General features: G+C 32.6%; 3 protein-coding genes and 2 long non-coding RNA genes across 22 annotated transcripts in view; 2 read left to right on the top strand and 3 right to left on the bottom strand.

Annotated features, from left to right (window-relative positions):
* gria4b (glutamate receptor, ionotropic, AMPA 4b) overlaps nt 1-25,205 on the bottom strand; it is a 201,234-nt gene extending 176,029 nt beyond the window's left edge. For 5 of the 6 annotated variants that reach the window (XR_015519488.1, XR_015519489.1, XM_087299324.1 and 2 more), the window contains exon 1: nt 24,950-25,198. Coding sequence is in view for 4 of the 6 variants with exons in the window: in XM_087299324.1 (XP_087155450.1) it covers nt 24,950-25,037 (88 nt within the window). In the remaining 2 variants the exon portion in view is untranslated. 6 annotated transcript variants of the gene reach the window in all.
* LOC147838831 (odorant receptor 131-2-like) overlaps nt 1-25,822 on the top strand; it is a 1,093,102-nt gene that overhangs the window by 746,717 nt on the left and 320,563 nt on the right. The window lies entirely within an intron of this gene.
* On the bottom strand, nt 1,140-9,099 carry LOC147838834 (uncharacterized). 2 transcript variants are annotated; one of them, XR_015520300.1, is made up of 3 exons: nt 9,041-9,099; nt 7,410-7,529; nt 1,140-2,457 (listed from the first exon to the last, which is right to left on the bottom strand). It is a non-coding gene; the product is annotated as an uncharacterized LOC147838834 (long non-coding RNA). The 2 variants fall into 2 exon arrangements; XR_015520301.1 differs by having other exon boundaries at nt 7,410-7,509.
* Nucleotides 8,032-23,156, top strand: LOC147838832 (uncharacterized). Of its 9 annotated transcripts, none has more exons than XM_087301249.1 (18): nt 8,032-8,128; nt 8,226-8,252; nt 9,844-9,880; nt 10,123-10,183; nt 13,390-13,602; nt 13,717-13,807; nt 14,248-14,390; nt 14,466-14,522; nt 14,871-14,945; nt 16,767-16,850; nt 16,968-17,012; nt 18,533-18,589; nt 18,676-18,753; nt 18,841-18,891; nt 19,960-20,007; nt 20,100-20,302; nt 20,641-20,797; nt 22,942-23,156. In XM_087301249.1, exons 5-18 carry the CDS (start codon nt 13,410-13,412, stop codon nt 23,043-23,045), a joined length of 1,386 nt encoding a protein of 461 aa, XP_087157375.1. In that variant the 5' UTR covers nt 8,032-8,128; nt 8,226-8,252; nt 9,844-9,880; nt 10,123-10,183; nt 13,390-13,409; the 3' UTR covers nt 23,046-23,156. The 9 variants fall into 9 exon arrangements, 7 of the variants coding, with proteins under 7 accessions (XP_087157375.1, XP_088507743.1, XP_087157378.1 ...); XM_087301252.1 differs by having other exon boundaries at nt 8,037-8,102; XM_088651617.1 differs by lacking the exon at nt 22,942-23,156 and having other exon boundaries at nt 20,641-21,592.
* LOC147838833 (uncharacterized) lies at nt 10,776-22,342 on the bottom strand. 3 transcript variants are annotated; one of them, XR_015520307.1, is made up of 10 exons: nt 22,293-22,342; nt 21,575-21,760; nt 20,627-20,763; nt 20,090-20,231; nt 18,656-18,745; nt 16,932-17,060; nt 16,785-16,838; nt 13,703-13,788; nt 13,416-13,589; nt 10,776-10,984 (listed from the first exon to the last, which is right to left on the bottom strand). It is a non-coding gene; the product is annotated as an uncharacterized LOC147838833 (long non-coding RNA). The 3 variants fall into 3 exon arrangements; XR_015520305.1 differs by lacking the exon at nt 21,575-21,760 and having other exon boundaries at nt 20,090-20,276; XR_015520303.1 differs by lacking the exon at nt 21,575-21,760.

Raw genomic sequence — 25,822 nt, 5'->3', positions numbered from 1 at the left:
TCTTTGAAAGATCGTAACATCTGCTAAACATCGCATTCGATCGAACGTTTTTATTTGTTAATGAGCCGTCTTCCTTACCTCTATACGACGTCTATACGATGAATTTTAAACTCCTGAAATTACCGTGGCACGGAAAGCTCTGGTAAACAGACGTGACCCGCTTAAACTAGAACGAGGAGCTCTTTTCACTGTCAGAGATGTCGCAACGCATGGGGTGCAAGGCAATGTCACTGATAATGTATTTTGCATTCATGACGTTCAAAAGTTGTGCTTGATTATCTTTTATGACGGTTTTAATGAGTACATTTTATGCACACTATTTCTTTTTAGTTAAAATAATAGAAACTGTAGAAATATGCTCTAAAATTATAAAAACTTGAAAAAATTATATAATTTTCATAAGAAAAAAAGTACAGCACGTACATGCAAACACACACACAAACACATTTTGGACCACATCATGCACTTTTTATTTGTATTTCTTTTAGATTATATGATCCTTCAATAGGTTAAACAAAACGTATGCAAAAAATAAATAACAGCAGTAATCTTACCTGCTTTATTGGTCGACGTTTACTGTCTGTTATTTTGCTAAAAGCATAATATACTGTATATACATCATTTTTGGTTGCTGCTATTTTAAGTCCAATATACAAGCTTGATCATTTGAGTAACAGTTCGGTTTATATCGAGGGGGATCCAAGGCTGTGTGTCATTTAGATTTGACCCATGCCATGGATTGAACTGGTATATTATACCCAACCCTTTATATGTTTTGTTCAAAATGATTAAACCTCAAATAAACAAGCCAAAACCGACAATTCCAAAAATAAACCTTGATAATATTACTGATTTAAGGAAAAGCCTATGGAGGAAATGCACTCTACAAATGTTAATTTAATTTACACTGCCTCACGAAATTGAGACTAACTTATGGCAGTTTATACATTGTTGCAAATTTAAATTATCATGGTAAAAGACATTTTAAAGTGTTATTATTTACAAGAGAAAAAAATAGGCTCTTATAAAAGGATCCACAACACTGATCAGTGAGCACATACAATTTATGAACATGTACAGATGTATTTGGTGTCTGTATTGTATGTAGAGATGTGCCAAAAAATTCTAAATGATGAACATGACTTTCAACACTTATTTAATGAAGCTTTTAAAAGGAAAAATCCTCCATTTAAGATACACTTTATGTTCAGATAATTGTTCATTTAGCATCACTGTTGTAAAAGCTGACCGTGAAATCAAACATAAACAATTAAAATTAAGCAGAACAGTTTGTATACGTTGCTGACTGAATTTTGGCTTTTCCCATGCCATAACAAAATAAAACATGTTATGCGATCATAAGGCAAATAACTACAATAGAGTCTTATGCAAATTCAAGGGACTTAATTTTAACTCAATAAGATCATTGACCAAAAAAGAAAATTTCCCTCATCATTTACTCAAACTCAAGTAGTTCTAAAGTTCTGTTTCTTTTTTCTGTTGAACAAAACTAAAATATTCTAAAGAATGTTGGAGAGAAAAAAAACAGCCACTGACATCTATGGGAATAAATAATAATAATAATAATAATAATGTGTGTATATGTTCTGGTTTTATAAACATACTGTATTTACTCATCTGAATATAACTATATAATTCATTAATAAATATAATAGCAATAATCTTACATGTAACAATTTTAGTAATTATTCTTTTTACAGTTTCTGTTATTATAATCTCAACAAAATTATAAATTATAAAGTATAGATTTTAGTAAAATGTAGTTATTAGAATTACTGTGCTCCATTCTCTTCTTAACATCACATAAGAGCACAACCATCAAATGCATAGAAGAGAAACTGGTTCCACACAACTGTCCAAGCATCAGACAGGGAAAACCACAAACTGCTTGATTATTTGATGCATTTTCTATGCACAGTTCAAGTTCAAAAAATAAATAATTCCAAAAAGGTTTCAATTTAAACAACCCCATTTACTTTATGTATAAAAGCTGCAGTTGATACAACTTTGACATGGTCAGACCTTAACTGCACTGTTGTTATGTCAATTGTTATAAGAATTGTGTGGTAAGGAGGATGCAGTAATTATGCATAACAGTCACATTCTAAAATTGCTTGACATTAGTTGAAATGGTGTTGAATAACTTGTTTTTTTTACAATACATAAAATAACATGGCATTTCATACAATTTCAGTTTAAAATGTATTATTGGAAATTAAAATAAATGGCTGCAGCCTAAAACAATTAACCATTCATATGTTACTATTTTAAAAGGTATGGTGGTGGAAAGGCCATCACTCAAAAATTGACCAATAATTTCCAATGCAGATGCACCAAAGGGTTGGGGTGAGATGGTGGCATTTAATCCTTCCTTGAGTGAATCCTTATCTTGTGGTCAATGGAAGTTTGCAGAGACCCCCTAGTAGTCACTGGACCCTGATAAAAAGAGACACAAAAACTTTTATAGTTGGACTGTAATACAATATACAGTTGAAGTCATAATTATTACCCCCCTTTGAATTATTTTTCTTTTTAAAATATTTCCCAAATTTTGTTTAACAGAGCAATCATTTTTTACAGTATGTCTGATAATATTTTTGCTTTTGCAGAAAGTCTTATTTGTTTTATTTCGTCAAGAATAAAAGTAGTTTTTAATGTTTTTTAACAGCCATTTTAAGGTCAAAATTATTAGACCCCTTAAGCAATATTACCTTCTGTTATTTACAGAAAAAAACATTATTATACAATAACTTGCCTAATTACCCTAACCTGCCTAGTTAACCCTTTAAAAGTCACTTCAAGCTGTATAGAAGTGTCTTGAAAAGAATCTAGTTTAAAAAAAAATAATAATAAAAAAAAAAAGTATTTTTGGCTGGATTTTCTCTTTTTTTTGGGGGGTAGAAAAACGGACAAACTACTTAAATTCATTATACACATATAGGCGGTGCTGAAACAGCCAATTTCCTTTGACTCAACCAAATCTGACCTCCTGATGCCCCCTAAAAACGATAGTCCTCTGAGTACCAGCACCCAGACTTTTAATTATTATTTAATCATATATATATATATATATATATATATATATATATATATATATATATATATATATATATATAAACTAAGTTTACATATTCTATAGTTTGATCAGTTAGCAGGCTTACATTCATTGCGTATGCATAAATGTAATAAAAAATGTAAATTAACAGTATTATCAGACATTTGTCATTAAAATCATAGTTCATGTCTTAAAAATCATCATAGTTCGCTGACAAAAAATAAAATATATGCCTATAGTTCACCGCCAAACTTCTTGTTGCGGTGCACCTGATGCTGAGCATAGCCATTTCCCAGCAGCACCAGGTTTGCTTGATTGGTGAACTATAGGCATATATTATTTTTATTTTTTTTTGTCAGCAAACTATGATCTTATTTTAATGACAAATGTCTGATAATACTGTTAATATATATATCATTAAAAGTATGGGTGCTGGTACTCAGAGGACTATCGTTTTGAGGGGATATCAGGAGCTCAGATTTGGTTGACCAATCAGAGGAAATTTCTGCAATTTTCAGCACTGCCTATATGTATATAATGAATTTTAAAAGTAGTTTATCCGTTTTGCTACCGTTTGCCTTTTGTATTGAATAGATGTATTAAAAACATTAATGCCATAGCCCTTTAAAATAAAATTTCCACAAAAATCTAAGAAAACAAACACGAGAACTGCTGAAATCTGCTGCTGTTTGCCTTGTGTTGCCTAGAATTCAGTCTCCACTGTTTGCCCTTCGGGTCAAAAATGGGTTTGCTTTACTAAACTTCTAAAATAATGCAGTTAAATTAAATTCAAGTCTTCAAATTCAAGTCATTTACCATGAAGAAACAACAATATCTTCATCATAAACTGTAAATGTTGTAGGGTCCAATCAGTTGGTCCAATGACGGTATCCAATGGTGGATGAAGGTTCACTGCATGTTCGGTCTTTCCAGTGCACAATGTTGATTTATATTAAACTTAACTCATATCTGACTCCATTTTTTAGTATGAGATGGTTTAGAATATTAATATGTTTATCCTCGTTTTAACTGACTCCAATTATAAAACATTGATAAGATTATTTTGTTTCCTTTCACATTATTTTAGATTATGATTGAATATTCTTTTGATTTGTTATTATACCTTATTCTCATTTACTCAGATTCCTATAGCTTCTCGAGTCTTGCACCGGCCGGGTATACAATCTCTTAATACAAGCTTGTCAGTCTTGGTCATTAAACAGAGGCGATTAACCACTCTCCTAAAAAGGCAGAACACTACTTACTCAATTTAGGAGATTTTTATGTGGTCCCCATAGATCTGTTATCTACTTAATCAAGACAAAGTATTTTAATAATAATCGCACAGGATTATAAATTTGTAGATGAAGGCCTAAATATCCACATTTAAAGTAGTTTCAACAATATTTTGTTGTTCTAAATAGAAAATCCATAGTTGGCCTTTTGCAGTCTACGTATACATGAAATAATGCCAATTTGTTAGTCGGATCTCTAACAACATTGTTTAGCGTGCCACGCTGCTCCGTCTAACATGTTTTAGTCCGTTACTAACCTGTACAGTGGCTTGTAGTGCTATGGACAACAACATTTATCAGTGATAATAACACGAGGTCTGTTTGAATCATTCAAAACATAACAATTTATTAGTCAGGTAAATGTATTATGCCAATTCAATCAGTCAATTCATAAATGATCAATACAAAACATCAAATTATCAAAGATAACTCCAAGATGAAAAAGATGCACTCCTGACTTTGAAAATATACATAACATGGAGCTGGCCATGTTATGGGCTGATCTGGTTAGGCAGAATCGCCCTGAGTTTTTCTCAAACCTTGCCTTAAATAATCCAAGAATTCCCTCAAGGAAGGGGGTGTGTGTAAAAAGTCACACCCCTCACAGTGGTTCAAAAGATGCCTGAAGTTATATATTTATTGTTCTGATTATGTCTATTTCTGAGAGAATGAGACCATTGTACCAATCGCACTGAGACATTTCAAATGATATCAAACATGATGGTTAAAGTCAGTTTGGTTAATTTAAAACATTGAAATGACCATATGCGTGAGTTGGGGGGATGAAGCTGAGTCTCAGCATAGTCAGATGCAAATGCAGCAGGAACTGGTTTTTCACGCATTCCCCACTGGTGGGTTGTGGAGTCCATTGGCCCTGTCTTCAGCTCATGTTTTGAATTGTCAAAGACATCAAAAATATTTGTAATATTTCAATTCTTACAATGTCTAGGTTTTCCCTCATCAGTGTGTAGTATTTCATCAGTGTTTACTCGGTGGGCAACACCTTTTTGATTACAGTAAAGAGTGGATTTTTAATGCTAAAGGTACCTATGCAAGTGTGACAGTTTTTAGCAAGACAGTATTCATAAAAGTTAAAACAGGAGATTTGGTAACACTTTAAAATAACTACACAATTCAGTGAATCATTTATTAAACATTAGCAAATAGTTAATTTATTATTTGTTGTATAAACATCAACTCTACATTAGATGTTAGTATTAGTTAATAAATACAGCTACAATGCTGTTTTTTTTTACTTATAAGCACATGTATAATCTGCTTAATGATTTTGTTTTCATGCTATAAACCATGAAAACCATATAAACCAGTTATATAAAATAGTTGGTATAGCTGCATAATTAAACAATTAATAAACGTGTGTGTGTATGTATGTATGTATGTATGTATGTATGCATGTATGTATGTATATATATATATATATGTATATATATATATATATATATATACACATACATATGTGTGTGTGTGTGTGTGCTCTATATGTGTGCTCTTATAAATAACAATTAAAGGCATTGTATCAAATAAACAATAAATCATTTCAATTTTATTTAAAAAAATAAAATGACTAAAGTTTAAACTTTACTAATTATCAGGGGTGTCCAAATATAACATAAAAATGGGCAAAACAACAACAATATAATGATTTAACAATATATTATGATAGAACATGTGAATGTTATTTAGCGATGTTTCAACAGTACCATGATTTTATTTTAGTTAAGATTGCAATTTCATTTGATACAGCTTCATTTGTGCATTTTCAAATTAATAGAAATGAATAAGTAGTTTATTTTTTCCTAAGAATATAACTGAGCTTTTAATTGTTGTTTATAAGGGACTTACAAAGCATAAATAGTACATATAATGGTTCATAGTGTGCAGTTATAAAGTGTTACTGCAGACTCTTATTGTGTGTGTTGGGAGTGTTCGTGTGTCAGTAGGTTTTGTGGTGTGAAAATTGTTTTATAGCTGATGGGTCAAAATTACTCCGAAGTACAACCGTTCTACATAAATGTGTATAACCTTAATGAAAACAGAAAATGAATAATCTTTTTTTAATGTTAAGGTAATTTTAAAAATAGATTACGGAAAAAATATTGTTTAGGGTATTTTAGCTTTTTTGCTGTTAAAATGGTGTTAGTGTCATTTTTTACCCTTAAGTCAAAAGGAGGGTTAAAGCAAAGAAGAAAAAAAAGATGTTAATCATTTATTTCAGCAAAAGAAAAAAAATTTTTCTGACAAATTTAAGCGTTACATTTAAGACAGAATTATTAGTGTGTAAGAACAGCTGTTTGGTGCGTTTTTGTGCCAAGATGATGGAGCAACATTTTAAGAAGTGCTGTTGGCAAATATTGCAGAGCTTTGTTGCTTGGCTACTTTTCTGCTGAGAATGGGCATTTTTAGATAATTTTTTTATTTATTTAATGAAAGTTATTTTGTATAAATGTATATATGATGTGCAATCTATTTACCAGCGTAAAGCAAAGATAGGTTATTGGATACTTTTTACTTGTGTACATGTTTGAGGCCATCTCTTTTCTTTCACTTGAGTACAAAAGTATAATCAGTACTTCAAATTTTACCTGTCATTTTAAACATGAGTACTTGTGCTTAAGGATGCATGCACTTTAGTCATATCTGATATCAACTATGAGCATATTAACCTAGAAAATGGAGCCATATAATTTTTTGGTTCAGGGTTTTTACATTTGATTCAACAAAAAAGGCACCAAAGTTTTTTTGTTTTTTTACAGTTATCTTTCATCCTAACTTAGCTTATATTTACTTTAACGAATTCCAAATGTTACATATAAAACAAACAAAACCATAAATAAATAAATAAATATCTTTTTATATAACTTTGCAGCTCTAGTTCAAGTAATGTTCATAAACTGTCACACAGTTTAAGTCTTATAATGAACATTGAATATGGCATTATGCAATGAGTTATAATGTTATACTAAATCACATATTGAAAAATAAGATTAACATTGTTGGCCAAAAAAAAAAAAAAGTACCTGATGGAAGTGGAAGAAGAGACAAATAGATCTTTATAGAGCACGGTGGATTCCATACAAAGACTGGTTGCTGAGGAGTGTCTGGATCAAGGGATCACAGCTAAACATCAGAAGAGAATTCTGCATAAGACAGGTGAGAATTTTATTGTAAATAATTTTATTGTAAATTATTTTTATTGTAGAAAAATAAATAGAAAAATAAATAAAGTATCTAGTACATGACCTCTCAATAAAAAATCTGTCCATTAATTTAATGTAGGAATTTAGTACATTTCATGCATTTTCACAACATTGGGGGAATGGGGGAAACATATTATACTTGTGAAAAAACTCTTTCAAAAACACCTGAAAAAATTACAATACAATTAACAAGTAATATTTTTCCAGAGATTTGTGCCCCTAAAATACAACAATTAGTAAATAAATTTACAACATATGACAACAGAACAAACCTTATGCCAGTGTGATAGAAAGTAATTATTAATAGTAAAAAATAAAATAATGAATATTGTTAAATAAAAATAATAAATATATATAAAATTAACTAATTAATTAATTTCTTACAATTATAGACAATGACATTTCCATTAACCCTGTCTGAGTGACACGTCGTGAGGCCATTACGTCACATGATCAACGGCTGTTTGTCAACAGATGACATTGCACCCTCAACGTTTGTTTTTTTTATAATAGGTTGATATTTAGCTCAAGAATTATCTGTAAATACAAAATTTGTACATATAACAATCCTGTTCATTCGTAGTTATCTGTTTGTTTACATATTAACTTTTTTTGTTGTTGTTTATTCGGTTTTAGGCTTAAATGTTAATTTGTCCGTTGTTGGTAAGTACCGTTATTCCATTAAATAACGTCAGCCTTGCAACATCGTAAGATTATTTATTAATTTAACGTTATTTGTTAAGTATGTGCTATCCAGTTAAGGACTTTTTACCGTAAAACCATGATTTTTGGCGCACTGAATAAAAATACACGTTACCTAAAATACTTAAAATATGTTTCTGTTAGCAAAAATAGGTAAATCTATGATAACCATGGCACAACTATATTAACACACTTTTATTAAATATTTGTGTACTTATTTATCTATAGTAAAGCAGGGTTAATAACCGAAAGGGTTGACTGACGTGGTCAGGCACGCGTAGGGCGGGAAAAGTTATGTCGTAGATTAGTTTGGTCCAACAGCATTGAGAATAGTAACACGTGACCTATGGTCTATGCTTCAGTGACCTGTATGAAATCGAACTGATAGGTTTAATAAGCACGAAACTGGTTAAACAGGCTTTATTAACATACTATAATCATCAGACTCACTCGATCCTGAAGGACTACTGTCCAGAGTTTGCACAACCTCCAAACGCAACCATAAATGTTAGTTATGCCTAATAAAGTATGTTCCGGATTCAAAATGGTATTAAAAGTTTTTTGTGGAAAAACAGTGGTCAGCACCAAATATAGATGAAAACGGATTATAATCCGTGTTAACAGTGACCATTTTTATGAACTTTTCTCGCAATACCGAATTCCCTGCTCTAATGCTATCCCGTGACTAAAACCACATAAACTATAGGAAAATAACACCATGTCATGAAACACAAAGTAAATTGTTTTACCTGTAGAGCCGTGAACCTCGTGTTGGTTGTGGTCACCGTATCGTTGTCTTCTTCTAGACATTGCCGTTTTGCATACAGATTTATTTATAAGCGTATTACTGCCACAGTGCCACCTATTGATTAGGACCTCTTTCAAAATCGGGATCACTAACCACCATTTAGCCCACTAAATTCTATCATATAAACCTTAAAAATATCAATAAAGATTTAAATCTATTATCCTCTAGTTCTTTTCCAAAAACAAATAAATCTCCTTACAATTTTTGTCAAGTTCAGAAAACAGAAACAAATCTTTAAATAGTATATAACCCACTTCTTGTTACTTTTTTAAACTTTATAAAAAACACCCTCATTTCATAATCCATATTTACAGTAGCATTAGCAACAGTTTAAATAAAAAAAAATCAGCATGGTTTTAAATACATAACTCTCCATAGTCCACTGTTTTGAAACCCCTCAACTTAAACCATAGTCGAAGAAAAAAAAAACTCAAATAAATATATAAATAAAATAATCCTTAGCCCTTAGTTTTTTAGTTTCACCTTAATTTTTTTTCCAAATTTGTTCTCCTGAGATTAAAGGACAATTCAATCAAAAATGAAAATTCACTCAACATTTACTCTCCCTCGAGGGGTTTCAAACTTTTATGATTTTCTTTCTTTTGATGAATAAAATATAAGACATTTTGAAAAAACCTGAAAACCTGTAACCATAGACTTCCATAGTAGAAAAACAAATACTATAGAAGTCAGTGGTTACAGGTTTCCAGCTTTCTTCAAACTATCTTCTTTTGTGTTCAACAGAGAAAAGACAGCCAAACAGGTTTGGAACAAGTGAATGGTGAGTAAATGGTGATAGAATTGTCATTCTTAGACGAACTGTCCCTGTAATTTTGGGTAGGATAAAAAATACATTCAAAGGAGTAACAGAATATAGGCATTCTTATGGGTTTAGTTCTAGTTCAATTAAACAAACATTTTATAAAAAGGAGTAATCATACATTTATTAAGCTTTTTATACTGTTTCTAGGCATGACAATGACAAAACTGACGTTACCTGTTTTATCTTTTCCCTAATTACAGAGTTCTCTACAGTCAACTGACAACTACATAACACTTACACATTCTGTCCCTCAAAAATAAGGTACGTGTAATTATTGTGACAGAACTACTGGTCATCAAGAAAGTGGTTCTAAAATTTCAAATCTTGGAGACTCATAACACTGCACATTCTGGATGTCTCCCATCTAATATGCACCAATTAGTTTACCAAGCTTCAGATTTATAAAGTTCAATTAAATGTAAGCGTACATGTAAGCAGTGTGATGTAAAGCAGGTCGCACACCAGAAGCGCCGCGACACAGCGCGCACATGACAGTTTAAAGCATCACACACTAGACGCGCACATTCGAATGATATTTAACATTAAACTAATCAGATGCAGCTTTGTGGCGAGGCTGAAAAATGAACTTCTTCCTGTGCCGTGGCGCTGCCGACTTGCAGCACCTGTGTGTGTATTCTGATCGAAACCTATGTTTAGAATTCTAAAATGCATGGCGCTGCGTGGCGCGCTGCGGAGCGGCGCTTCTGGTGTGCGACCTGCTTAAGGGTCTTAAAGTACTGAATTTCAAAACCAATGCAGGCTTAGCATGTTAGGGCAATGCATTGTGTGTGTGTGTGTATTACGGATTGTAAAAAAACAATCTTACTGGACACAACAGGAGAAAAGCCAAAGCCAAGGTGGACAAACAGCTTTATTCAATGCATGTGTTATAAGCATCACTATTGAGGGAACAGTATGGTGGCATTGACAAGCAGCACTGTTGAAGACGGCACTGACTTCTTGGACTGTTTGTCCCATGTTAATGAGACTGAATGCAGTATCATCCTGGCAAGTGCTTCATAAACGAGTCAATCTGACTAGTTCAAGTCCCCTCAATGATGACTTTGACAAGATGGGAAACAGAAAAAAAAAATTAACACATGCATCACTAAATGAATTACTCATAATCATTCACAATTACAATCCGAGCCTGCCAAAAGATACAAGGACAATATTAGGTAAAGTGCGTTCAAAGAGAATAGCCTTCTTTTTGCACATGAGTTCTCTTTGAACGCACAGGGCCAGTGATATACTTTTGGTTCAATGGCATCCATTTTAAGGGTCCTCTATGACAACATGTACATTTTAAGGAAGATAAAAATTTTAAGTTCCAGGTGAGCATTGATGGTCTTCCTCTCTACAAGAGTTCATTTGCTCAATGCTGGCTCAGTCTAGTAGAAGTTTAAAACTTGGTGCAGGGGGAACATGTGCCAATAGATTTATTGTGGGCTGAAGGTACTGTAAAACTAGCTCCCTGAATGAGTATCTCGAAGACCTAATCTCTGAAATCAAAGAGTTAAAAAAAATGGCTTCGAATTTGAATGACTAAAGTTAACATTCAAGTTTGCTTTTGCAACATGCTTTTCTAAAATGGCCAACCAGGTTACCATGGGTGTGAAACATGTATTCAGGATGGTGTGCACCTGGAAAACAGGATGGCATTCCTCAGAAATGCACCTAGAGTGAGTATGCCCATATACTCTGAAACTGGACCAGGCAAACCATTTGTCTATATTGGCAGAAAGGTTGCAAAGCTGCAAAACATAATTTCAGAAAAGCATGGCATTTACATGGTCTACACCACCTTCAGCAAACATTAACTCCTTTTTGACTATCCCCACGCTTCCATCCTCCACACTTGGCATCTACCTACTGATGTCATGTCAGGACCAATCCATCTCTGCAAGATTGAAAATATTGAAATGAAAGCTTTTTTAGTCCCTTGCAGAAATTATTTTGTTTCAGTTTAAACTTTACACACATAGTATCTATCTATTTCCACTTTTTTTTTTTTTACATATACTGTATAGTGCGAGTATAATTATTGTGCAAGATGATATTCTGATCATATTTTTTCCTAGAGCATTTTGAAAATTGTAAACCTTAATCACTACTAGGGCTTGATATTGACTTTTTTTTATCACCAGTCACTGAGGCTTGTAGTTTCCAAGGTTACTAGCCACTTGCCTTTTTCACTAGCCACAATTTTGTTGTTGGGAAAATATATTTTATATGCAGAAAATTGACTTGCAAGCAAAAGAAAGCAGGTGAAAAACAAACCATGTGTGATAATGAAATATTAATCATGTGCACACAGTTAACATTAGGCACATTAATAATCTGTTCAAACAATGGTTAAAGTGGCAATCACTGCTGCTTACAAATACCTGTTTTTAAATCTAAAGCTCTTGAAAGCAGAAGGACTGTGGATGCACGAGAATTACTTTTGTCCAGTCTATTTCAAATAGAATCCATAACACCAGTTTCATTTCCAAGGAGGATTGCTACATGCAATGACACGGTAGTGCACAAGTATTTTAAACACTCGGCTCTCAAAAACATCTCTCAGTGAGTAAGAATAGCCTGTGTCTCACAGTGTGTATGATCAAGCTCTCATTTGGTATTTATCTGCTATCTTTTGTTTTGCATAAACACAGTTGTTTTTGTCAATCATGCTGCTTCTTGATTCTAAAATCTCATTTGCTGTTCCACTCATTACTGTGTATACCACTAATTTTGAAAAAAATAAATATATATAATTTTTTTTATCACATTTGCATGCATATTGATAAACGGTAAAAAACTGAAATTATAATATTTAGTGATAAGCCAGCACTGGCCTGGTCAGGACACTGACAATCCTGTCTACTGTCCCAAAAACTGGACCATCCTTATTGTTGAACCCTGCTTTTAAGAAAACTACGATTAAAAAATTATTTTCAACCAGCCAAAGTGGCTAGTGGAAATAGCAGTCTTTACCCGCCACAGCTGAAATCTACCTGCATTTGGTGGTTTGGCGAGTATTAATGTCAAGCCCTAATTACAACTATAACCAATATGTAATATTATATGAAGGCAGAAAGTGAAAATAGCTCGATTCAAATGATCCAAAATAGTTGTCATTACTTTATTTTGCAATTTCTAGTATTGCCTTCTTTTCACCGTCATTTAATAATTTTGCAACTTTTCAGTCCAAGTTATATTTTTATCAGTAAAACACCTGAATTTAAAGCATTTTTTACTTTGAGTGTTGTCAGAAAATTATATATGAATAAAGAATGATGAATACAAAAGTAGTAGTGGTTCTTAAGATTGATGTGGTCTGGAATTGGTAATATGTGCTTGGGAAAAAATTTCTCAATATTAACTTGCATCATTATTTTGCATGAAATGTATTTTGTGTATTTGAATCATGCACATAAACAACCGAAATTTAATATGTGTCTTTCAACACTATGGGGCTCTAGGTTCTTGCAGCTTAAAAAAAATGTACCTGATAGTGGAGTTCATTCACGAAGGGAGTACCGGACCTGTCGCAAAGTCTTGGTACTCAGAGGGTCACTCGTGGTGGCCTCCATACAAGGAGATAGACAGGGTGTTGAAGAGTGTCCGGTTGATGGAGGCACCACAACCAGATAAAGGTTGGACCAAGCATCAGGCCAGAATTCTACACGAGTCAGGTACACAGAAGTACATTGTAAATAAACAATATTAAACAAAGGATAAATTCAATAATATATGACATTCCATAGACTATTGCATTCATGAATTGTTACATACTTTATTTCTTTCAGCATCTTTTGACAAGATTTCAAAGAAATGGAAACAGGCATGCTACACATCTGACATCTCGGAATCTGAAATGCCTGCAAAAAGAATTCCGAAGTAAGTTGTCAAAACACACATTTTACTTTTAACAACAATATTCTTCTGAAGCTAAACAAAGTTCATGTGAGTAACAAAGGTAAATATATTTAATTATAATATCAAATTCAGCCGTAGTTTTTACATCTCAATCACACTTATCAGGTAAATCAGGTATATTTAGTTTTAAATGTATCATCAACTGTTTGTTTGCATTTTTTGCAACACGCAAATACACAATTATGCCAGATTTAAACAAGCAAAAGGTTTTGTTATTTTTACTATTATATTTTGGCCATTTCCTAACTTTCCTAAGAATGATGGAAAGAAAACTTTTACTAGAAATATTATATTGAACTTATTTTTAAGTTTGTGTTTTTTTCTTCTTACATTTAAAAAACAAGACATTGTTATAATCCAATCATGCTTTGTATAATTAACTACCCTGATTGTGCTCATAGAAAGAAAATATACACATCAGATGATGAGCCTTGCGATACTCCCCACAAAAAAAAGAAACTAAATAAAGAAAAAAGTCTACCAACACCAAGGGTCCCACCTGCACCAAAAGCTCCAACACCCCCAAGACATATCAGGGCAAAAGGTAAAAATACACCACTTATATTACTGCCAGTCAAAAGTGTATGTATGATCACTGAGCAGTTTTTTTCTTTTTCAGGTCCCCTTGTACGACCTCAGCTAACATCATGTAAAACAATTAACAGTTTTTGCAATTGTAAGTTTTAATTAGTAAAACAGATATTTGATGTTTTAAGTACTTTGTGATATGCTCAAGAATGTTCCTTAATCACAGTAAATTAAATGTAATGCACAAGCTCTTGTGACATGTTGCTTTACCATAATGTTTTCAGCTGAATCCAGTAATATTGTTCTTTTAACATTTTGCAAAAAACTACTGTTATTACATTCATAAATTGAGTATTACATTTTAAGAGGCACAAATAACTTTTAATTGCTAATTAGAAGCAACAGCACTCTCAAGCTATAAAGATCTGTGCAGTACAATGTAATTTTTGTTTGTGAGACAGATATAACATCTGTTTCATCTGTAATGTTTCAACAGCATTTGTCCGCGACCAACAAAAAGCTACAGAAAAGCAACAGCAGGCCTGTTTTGAAACTCCCTCCACTAGTCAAGGTAACTCGCTTTACATGAATACTGTAACTACAAACTGTAAAAGCTGTAACTTTACAGCATTCATGACTCAAAAGGCTGACTCAATGACAGGCTGGTTCATGATTCTGATTGCTGAATAGACAACACTCACCTACAGTTTGTGCACAAATATAAATAAATGTAATATTCCGATCCTATTTTTAATAGAAGTACATTGTACCTCTATTAAATATATATATATATATATATATATATATATATATATATATATATATATATATATATATATATATATATATATATATATATATATATATATATATATTTAGTTGAAGCAAAAGTGACTTGAATATATATAAAGTTGAAGTCAGAATTATTAGCCCCCCTGAATTATTAGCCCCCCAGTTTATTTTTCCCCCAATTTCTGTTTAACAGAGAGCAGATTTTTAAAACATATTTCTAAACATAATAGTTTTAATGACTCATCTTTAATAATTGATTTATTTTATCTTTACCATGATGACAGTAAATAATATTTGACTAGATATTTTTCAAGATACTTCTATACAGCTTAAAGAGACATTTAAAGGCTTAACTAGGTTAATTAGGTTAACTAGTCAGGTTAGGTTAATTAGGCAAGTTATTGTACAATGATGGTTTATTTTGTAGACTATCAGAAAAAAATAAAGCTTAAAGGGGCTAATAATTTTTACCTTAAAATGGGTTTAAATAATTAAAAACTGATTTTATTCTAGCTGAAATAAAACAAATATATAGACATAAAAATATTATCAAACATACAGTGAAAATTTCTTTGCTCTGTTAAACATCATTTGAAAAATATATATAAAAAAAGAAAAACTAATTCAAAGGGGGGCTAATAATTCTGACTTCAACTGTATATTATATGGCTAGGAGAAAGTGCAACACAAGCTAATTTTTAAATTGAGTCCACTGGACAAGAAATGCTCATAGGGGAAACTGACATTATTTAAACATAAAGAGTCACAATCAACTGGCCGAGAAGAAAATAATATTATAAAATAGGATTTCAGTTATTAAGGTGAATAGTTTAGGAAACCCAGTTTGCCAGAGCCAAAACAAGTACAATGTGTCAGATTCTGTGTAAAAGAATGACACAATTTGACTCAATGTATCGATTGTACCCACTTAAGAATCACACGCAGAAATGTTGTAAAATGCCCAGAGACTTTTATAGGCATAGGTTGAAAGGACAAGCACCACTCCCTTTGTATCGGTTTAAAGAATTTATCTTCCAGAAGTTTTCAGTGTTCATTTTAAAATTAATTTCCTATACTGAAAGATTCATCCGGTTCATCATTGAAAGAGTTTGAAAGCATCAGGAACCCTTTAGTCACTGACAAGTACAATGTGTCAGCTTCTGTGTCAAAGAATGACACAATGGGATACAATGTCTCAAAATGTACCCACTCAAAAATAACCACAAGCTGAAATACTGAAATACACGGAGAACTTCATAGGCATAGGTTGAGAACTGGTCTAGAAGGACAGGACCACTTCCTCTTGTAACTGTTAAAAGATATTATCTTTCAGAATCTTGCAGTAAGTCATCAGAGTTTAAATCCTTCTCCTATCCTTAAATTTTCATTGTTACTAGCAGTTAAAACCATGACTCCCTTATCACAGTCAATATAACCAGATATCGACTTTCATAATAATTGTGCACAAATTGTATGTTTCATGATCTGCTTATTCTGCCAAAAGTTGAAAGCCTCTTTAAAGACTGAATCTTCTCTGAACCAGGTATTACAATTAAAAATGTCAAATAACATTTCATAATTGCAAAGAAAATAATTGCAGTTTCAGCTCCAGACGTACCTGTGAGGTTCTGCCAGGAAGTGGAGCACCAAGACACTTGGGATAAACCCCAACCTGAAAATCAAGGTAAAAAACAAAATAAATAATAACAGATTCATTGGTATTTGAAATAAGAACTGAAATAAGAAAATTGCTCCACATACTCACACTAGGTAACTCAACATTTTCTGTACAATCCAACAGAGGACACATTTTCTGTGCTGCGGCCTTTACAAGACAGAGCACCACGTAAGTTGTATGTCTCACTTCAGGTAATTACGGTCACATTTCATTTAGCTGTATTGTAAAAAAGAAAATGTTTGATTAAACAAGGCTGTAAAGCTAAGACTAAAATACAAAAAAGAGAACACAATTCATCTACAACAGTAGAAAGAGTACCATTTTGTCAAATGTCAAGAAAGCTCAATAAAGACAGAGCTTCTCATATGCAGATCACCAATGCGATACCTGCCCATATTGAAATCTGTTGCATTTAAATTTATGCAAATTACATATATGCCATGCAAGTTCCTATTTGGATTTTACAAATAAAATATATTTTATTTATGCAATATACATTTTGAAATATTGCAAAAATGGCTGTGCTGCTTACAAATATTATCTTTCAACGATTGGAATAATATGTACAGATATGTTCACACACACGCACGCACGCACACACACACACACACACACACACACACACACACACACACACACACACACACTCTGCTCAGCACATATGAGTACACCTCCTTTTGAATTGGAATATTGTAATCTATTTTTCAGTAAACAGAGATAATATTTTTGTTCATTTAAATAAAAGATGTTTATTAAACAGTCATGTGCACTAAAATACAAGTTTGGCCACATAACATCTTTAGGAATAAAAATTTAAAAAATTTAAATTTAAATTCAAATGAGTATTTGCACAAAAAAGTAAACTACAAATTTTTAAATTTATAATAATAATAATAAATGTAATATTATTTTAAGTTTCTCTTGATTTTTTCCTGTATTTTAGAGGTTTTTTGTATATATTTTTGAACCGTAATATAAATTTATTTAGCTAAATTATTTTGACTTTAGTACTGACAAACCTAATGGACAAATATAATATTTTAAAGCATTCTACAGAAAAAAATATTATATATATATATATATATATATATATATATATATATATATATATATATATATATATATATATATATATATATATATATTATTAAATGTAATTATTAAAACCTAAAAATATTAATTATTAATATAAAATTTACATATCTATACATATTTGTAATTCCAGTTGTTTAACAAATATATAAGTGGTCAATGACAAATATTGTATGTGAAGTCTAAATATGAACTTTTAATTCAATTATTTGTTTTCTATATACAGGGTGATTAAAAAAAGAATACCACAACTTTGAAAATCTGTATTTAATCAAAGAAACATGATGGAACCTTGGGTAAATAATCAGTGTGAAGTCCTTAAAAGTTTTTTAGTAGTAAACAAGTTCATAGATGTTCAATATGACCTCCTCTTCTTTGAAGAGTTCTTGATTTTAAAAGTTGTGGTATTCTTTTTGAATCACCCTGTATATTTACATGCATCAGATTTCTATATGGGTGACCTGATCACCTACATATTTCTACCATCAAAGATTAAATAAAACAATAATGAAGTATACAGAGGAAATCCTAAACACATTTATTGTAATTTTTTGCAACCTTTTTATACTTTTGTTTGTTTGTTTTTTATTATTTAGACAACACATACTCTGTCCAAGATCCAAAGCCATCAGCAGATCAAAGAAAAATGCAGAGTAAGTGTAAAAAATAAATAAATTATATACATTTTATGTAGTGTCATAGTAGCAAATGCAACTTACCAACTTGACCTTTTTCTCAGCACCAGTTTTTCCAATAAGCATGTCCCATGTAAATGAGCAAGAAGATGCTTGGGGGGACCACCCATCGAGCTATCGAGGTGCAAGAACATTCAAAAAAACATACACAGCAAATTAGTTTCTAATTATTAACATGGTAATGTTACATTGTCTGTACAATCACACAGAAGACACAACTTCTGAGCTGAGACCTTCAAGTACCCAGGCAAGAGCGAAGAGTAAGTCATTTGTTTTTTTAATTGACAGTTACTTCTTATGAATTATTATTATTATTATGTTTTTTATACAGTATTTGTAGTTGTATTTATATACTGCTAACCAACATCTATTAATGTAGTTAAATCTTAACAAATTAATTAAATTTCTTGCAAATTAATTAACAATTTGCTAATGCTAAATGCATGATTCAGTGTGCAGTTGTTACGAAGTGTTACCCAAACTTTCTTCCTTCTTGCTGAACACAAATGAAGATATTTTGAAGAAAGTTGGAAACCTGTAACCATTTACTTCCATAGCATTTTCCTACTATAGAAGTCAATAATCACTGGCTTTTAGCTTTCTTCACAATACCTTCCTTGTGTTTAGCAGAACAAAAAAAAAACTCAAATGTTTATAACCACTTAATGGTGTGTAAACGTAAGTAAATGTACATCCTTTTAATTTATTTGTAAACATATTAATCAACACTGAATATGAAACTTGTTCAAAGCAACTAATCAATGACATTTTCCAATTTTCTGTGAAAATTTTCCATGGTTAATAAGCTGTTCGCAAAACATTATCTAATTATTTCCTTGTAACCTAATAAATACAACACTATACAACAACAAAAAACACTTCGTTAATTATAGTGACAGTAAAAAAACTCACTGTATTCAGAATATTAATGTATTAGAGTACAATATATAATTTATCATTACCTATAAATTAATGGTTTGAAAATTAATTTAAAGTGTTTTGTTAATTTATGCTTTCAATAACTTTGGGGAACTAACGATTTCGTATGCACAGAAAAATTCACATATAAACTATTTTACGTAAAAGCACAGACCAAGAGGGGGTTGGCTTCTGTCTGCTTTTTAAAATTCAGTTTTATTTCCTCTTAATTCAGTTTTGCTATTTTGCTTTTCTGAATTCTGTGAATAGTTTAAGTCATTTTAGCCATAGAAAAACAATGTGTAATCAGACGGATATAGTTTTTTTTTTATCGTTTAAGGTTTCAAGCATATTATTACAATATCCTCATAACATTTTTGTGAATCGTTCAAAAGTGATTTTGCTTGCAGATGCTTCTGGTATCAGCCGATGGAGCTGCATCTCCAGTCAATGCACACGTAAGTAAAATTTAAGTGCTAAGAATAATAATAATAATTAAAAAATATTTACGTATAGTTGAATAGAGATTAACCCACTTACTGTGTTGCAGCTGTGGAGAGGGCAATTTTGGAGAAGCTTAATGAGCTGGACATGAAGATTACCCATCTAACTTCAGTGGTCCAGTCCCTTGCCCCTCGGTCAAGTGGTCAAATGGTGGTGGACACTGAGGATGACACCTTTCCTATTGAAACAATTGAGGACCTTGAACAACTGGAAAGGCAATTAGCTGAAAAACCAATGATGGAGAAGATGGTACGAATATTTAAGATTTAAAGGTTTTACAGCTGTTGTTAAGTAAATCTTTATTATATGGCCAGTTTCACAGACAACACTTAAGGCTAGTCCCAAACTAAAAATGTATGTGTGAGCTGTGTGATGCCTTACAATATCTCATTGCCATTATTTTGTTACCAGATGCACGCTAGTATTGTGCTTATATTTTCTTTCACATGGATTTTTATAAAAGTAGTTTTATATCTAACATTAACTAAGACTTATAGTCCAGACTTCAGCTCATCCTTGTCTGTAAAACTGGGCCATAGTCCTTGCACTTTGTCTGTAAAGATTTAATATTACCTTTTATTTTTAAGATGAAGAGGTTATCCATCAGAGGAGGACAAACTCTGAAAAAAACCATTTGGCGTGTAGCCTCCAAAGTGTTTGGTCCAGTGGCCAAACAGCTCAACTGGTGTGGAAGAGGAGATAAAAGAGGCCTAAAAAACACAAATATTGGGACACTTGTGATAGGTATGTTTAATTGTCTTGCAATGAACGGTTTAGATAATACCTATAAGACAGAACTGCCAGTATATCTCTATAGCATGATTACCTTGTACACACATAATATGGTTATCAGTGTGCTATAAGCTTACGAGCTAGCATATGCTGTTCATATATTGTAAAATGATATTTAATACACAAGAGTGTTTTATAAATAAAATTTAGATCATTATTTTAAGTGGAGAATTGTTCATTCTTGTATATTAGGGCAAGGAGATTAAACCTTAAATCAAAACCTTGATTGATTGAACACTTTACCTCCTTTTGAAATATTGAATCATTATATTATTTTCCAAGTAATTTTTTGTACTTAATCAAGTTCCATTTATTCATTCACTAAACATTTCAGTTTTAGTGTTAAAAGAAAGTTTCCCTAAAAAAATATTTCCATGTCAAAAGTGGAAAATGACAAGTATCTTTAACAAGCATAACTTGTGTCTGGAAAATAGTAAATAATAAAGCAATGTGAAAAAGTACATAATGTGAACATTGCTGTTCACAATAATATTTTAAGTGCGTGTGTGTGCATGCTTCTCTTTACGAAAAGACAGCTTACATTGTATGTTCATTCATTCATTTTCTTTTTGGCTCAGCCCCTTTATTATTTCGGGGTCGCCACAGTAGAATGAACCGCCAACTTATCCAGCATTCGTTTTACGCAGCGGATGCCATTCCAGCTGCAACCCATCACTGGGAAACATACACACACACACTCATACACTATGGACCATTTTTTTAGCTTACCCAATTCACCCATACCTCGTCTTTGGACTTTGGAAATCGGAGCACCCGTAGGAAACCCAAGCGAACACGGGAAGAAATTGAAAACTCCACACAGAAATGCCAACTGACCCAGCCGAGGCTCGAACCAGCGACCTTCTTGCTGTGAGGCGATAGTGCTGATTACTGCACCTACCTTGTATGTGATAACTAGAAATAATAAAAACAAAACCTCAGTCGATTTGATTATGAATAAACGCTAAAAAAAGTGAGTTATGCTTCACAAATTATAGGTCATATAATCAAAAAGAAAATCTGTCATGCCTCTGATTATTAATCACATTGCCTGCATTCGCTTGAGCTTTGCTGAAGCACATGTGGACGGCACATGCATTAAATCGCCACGTGGGGATATATGTCGGTTATGGATTTAGGTTTCGATTTTCGAATAATCTCCCAGCACTACAGTATAATGCATATGTACACTTTTACAGTATTCATTATTTAGCAGTCAATTTGTCGTATGATATTAATCTAATAAATTTAAAGAACAAATTTTCCCGAAATTTAAGTTAGCCCTAATCACCTTGAACTGCTGCTTGGTCAGTTGTCATCACAACGTGTTTAAACATAGCTTTATTCGTCTAAATAAAGTTATTACCTTGTTAAATTTACTACAAACAAAGTGGAATAAATATTTTACTGACCACACATATCAATAACAATGAATCACACTGCTTACCTCAGTATTCCCGCGTGGACTGGTGTCTTCTACGTGCTGAGTGTGATGCTTTGAGGAAACATGCGCAATAGTGATGAAGTTTCGAACACAAAAGAGTCGATTCCTTGAATTTGACCACGTTGTCCAAATGCATACTAATGCAAGTACACTTGTTTTTGTTGTTGTTATTTTTTCTTTATTCATTTTATGGCGGATTTAAGCTTTTGCACCTCTCGTTTCTATTTGACATCAATTTTTTCAAAGCTATAGCTTAATTTATTTGAGAGTAACATTTTAAAGAATATGATATTGATTACATGAGGACGGTGCATGATCGAATAGTGAAAATATTTCCAATCTAAGCCGTATTTCAACAACAAATGAACAGCAATCAAATAAAGGTAGGCTAAACTGATTTAAAAAATGGTGTTAACGATCATTATCTAAAATAGACGATATGCCATTTAGCTAAACTCATTTCAAACAATCATAGTATTATTTCTTCCACTCTATTATTATTATTATTATGTAGTCAAATGCAATAATTAATATGGTGTGTATTAATTTTGGTCAGATAAAAATAAAAGGCTCACAATAAAATAAAACACCCCCTGAGCCTTCTTAAAACCGCCTTATTTTAATTTCTTTATATTTTTTCTTTTTTTAACAGGTGCAGCTATGAGGAACCCCGTGCTTCCGTCTCCAACAGAGGCAGAAGCCGAAAAATATTTGAAAGACTTTCTCCGCTTGGCCCCAGGAAGAATGGCCTCTTAAGCCAGTTGTTTTTTTAAATTTATTTATTTGCTGCTATTTGGTTTTGTTTGCTTCAAAAAATATGAATTCTAATCAATTATAATATAATAAAATTCTACAAATAATTCTTCAGCCGTTGTGTTTTTCATTTTGAGTGGATATACTTTAGCTTATGTGAAGACGGATGTATAACCAGAGTACCTGTAACTGTTATTTATAGCAGTATGAATGAAGGAATGTCTAAATAAACAAATAAAAAAAACGACGTCTATGCTACATAAATAAGATGTCTCACAGACCTAACATTTTAAAAATGAACATCTGTAATGCATCGCATAGACGTTGTTTGAATGTATGACAAGGACGTCTATGCGACGTTTTCCAGATGAGCAAACGCCCTGAATAAGACGTCTCCCAGATGAAAACGCGGATGTCCAGCAGACGTCTCTGCGACGCATGTGTGCTATCTGGGACGCAGCCAGAATACATACACAAACTCGTGCGCATGCGTAACAACCACATGGTGTGTAAATGGACTTTTAAGTGAAATAATAGCTTTAACCCAAACATCTTTTCATGAGAACAGTAATGTATTGATATCTAATGGGAACTATTTTTGTATCATACCTGAAAAGGTTTTGGAATGTTAGAATAGTTGGTAATTGTTAGTGGAAGGATTTCCACATATCTGCATTGGCTATATACGTTTCTGAATCCATAGTAAGATAGGACAGTATTCTGTACATAAATTAATTTTCCAAATAATCGTTTAACTGGTAATTTTGCACTTCACTGAGCTGTGCTTTAGAGTTAATGGGAATGTCTGTAAAATTAATGTGATTATGCCCCTGCTAGAAAATCACAAGATATTTCATTCATTTATTTATTCTTCATTTATTTATATATTTCACTTCATTCAGCATAATGGGCGTGGAGCGTGACATGGAAAACCCGGAGTGTACCTGGATTGGAGTGTTTATAGAACGCTTCGAGCAAGGAAATCTGCCCCACTAATAGGCAATTCCACTCCAGACAGCGTGTTGCTTGGTGACACGCAAACCGACACTTTGGCTACTTTTGGAGCCAAATGCTTTCTTTCCAGTTTGCCCAATATTAACCAAATTGCTTCAATTTGTTAAGTGATAAAGACTATAAATGTAAAAGATAAAATAAAAACATCTTTCTTGCCTGAACAAAAAAACACAATATTAAATTTTACACCACCATATATCACCCAGTTTTGTTTTATTTTCACTGTAAACAATGTTTGTTGTAATATATATATATATATATATATATATATATATATATATATATATATATATATATATATATATATATATATATATATATAGTTTTATAGCAAGATTAAAACATCACATTCCTTAGACAACAGTAGCTACATTCTCCGTGAAATACTAGCCTAAATATCAGGAATAACAGGCACCAGGAGTCTGACAGCGTATGGCACAGGGCTTGATGCAGTATTGGAATAAATTAAGCCACTTTCCATTGACGAGGTGCTGAACTGACATTGAAGTCGCTGTGCGATTAACCGCATTATTTTGATTTTACAAATCATTCGTTCAAATTTAAATAAACTTTCATTGCGTTTGTGCCGAATGATCCATCTTCAGTAAAACAACGTCCCGTTAGAGCCACGGAGAGCACTGCAGCACTGTGCCATAACCAAAACGTGGCACACTGATCTGGATGACAGCTAAAAACAAACAAACAAAAAGTACCCGACAAACTATTTCTCAGTAAAATTACCCCATGCTGCCATACAACAAAACCTACTTCCAGCCGCATCATTTGCGCACTGACATTCGCAGTTGACCCCCTATGCAGACGGTCTTATTTTCGTCATTCATTTGACACTGTTTAAGGCACTTGACGTCTTTGAGGAGCATCGCCGTACTTACCGATTTGAACGCTGCTCGGAAAAGCACCCATAGTGAGTCCCCAAACGCAAGAGAATAGCAATAAAAGCTGATTACAAGAAATCCTCATTTTGTTAGTTCAAATTTGTGAGAGACATTGAGGATGACGTCGGTTGGGTAAAGGACATAAAAGAGAAACGTTGTTAGAAATCCATTTTTGCCAGTTTTGTTCCCCCTGCAGTGGTACGAACCCTGGTGCGACTCCGTCCGGCGGTACTAGACGGTCCACATGCAAGATGGGGGGAGCGACAGCGGTGGGCAGTGTCTACATTCACATACACACACTCATCACACATGCGCCTTCTCACCAGCATCACATAGGCTGCACACACACACTCGTTCTCTTCGGGATTTGTGTGTTCGGTCTGATTTAGTGCCGTATTCCAAGACGGCACGCTTCTTCTCTTCAGCCGACAGAAAGCTGAATTACAGCGCGATCACCCTTTATTGTCTGACCCTCTGAAACAACGCGAAGTTGAACTAGTTGTAATAGCAATTTAGTGCTTCAGGTAGTAGCTTTCAGAGAAATGATGTGTCTGCGATGTAATAAGCAGATTATTATCTGCACTGAAATTCACAAAATAATAAAATTAATATGGGGAAATGCCATCAGTTAAGGCAATTAACACTGGGTGTATAGGCTAGTTCAGATTTATTGTAAAAACTGTAAAACACCAAAAAGTACGCAAAAATAGATTTGTGAAATATGATTGAACAAAATTTGAGAATAGGTATACTTTAGCTCTTATTTTTTTCATTCTGATCACTGTTAAAGGCATAGTTTACCCTAAAATTAAATAAAAAAAAAAACTAATTTATTTACTCAAAAAACTGGAAGTTAATGGTTACAGGTTT

Source organism: Danio rerio, chromosome 21 (genome assembly GCF_052040795.2).
Source record: "Danio rerio strain M-AB ecotype USA chromosome 21, GRCz13ab, whole genome shotgun sequence".
Classification (NCBI taxonomy): Eukaryota; Metazoa; Chordata; class Actinopteri; order Cypriniformes; family Danionidae; genus Danio; species Danio rerio.
This window is presented reverse-complemented; position numbering and strand designations above follow the sequence as displayed.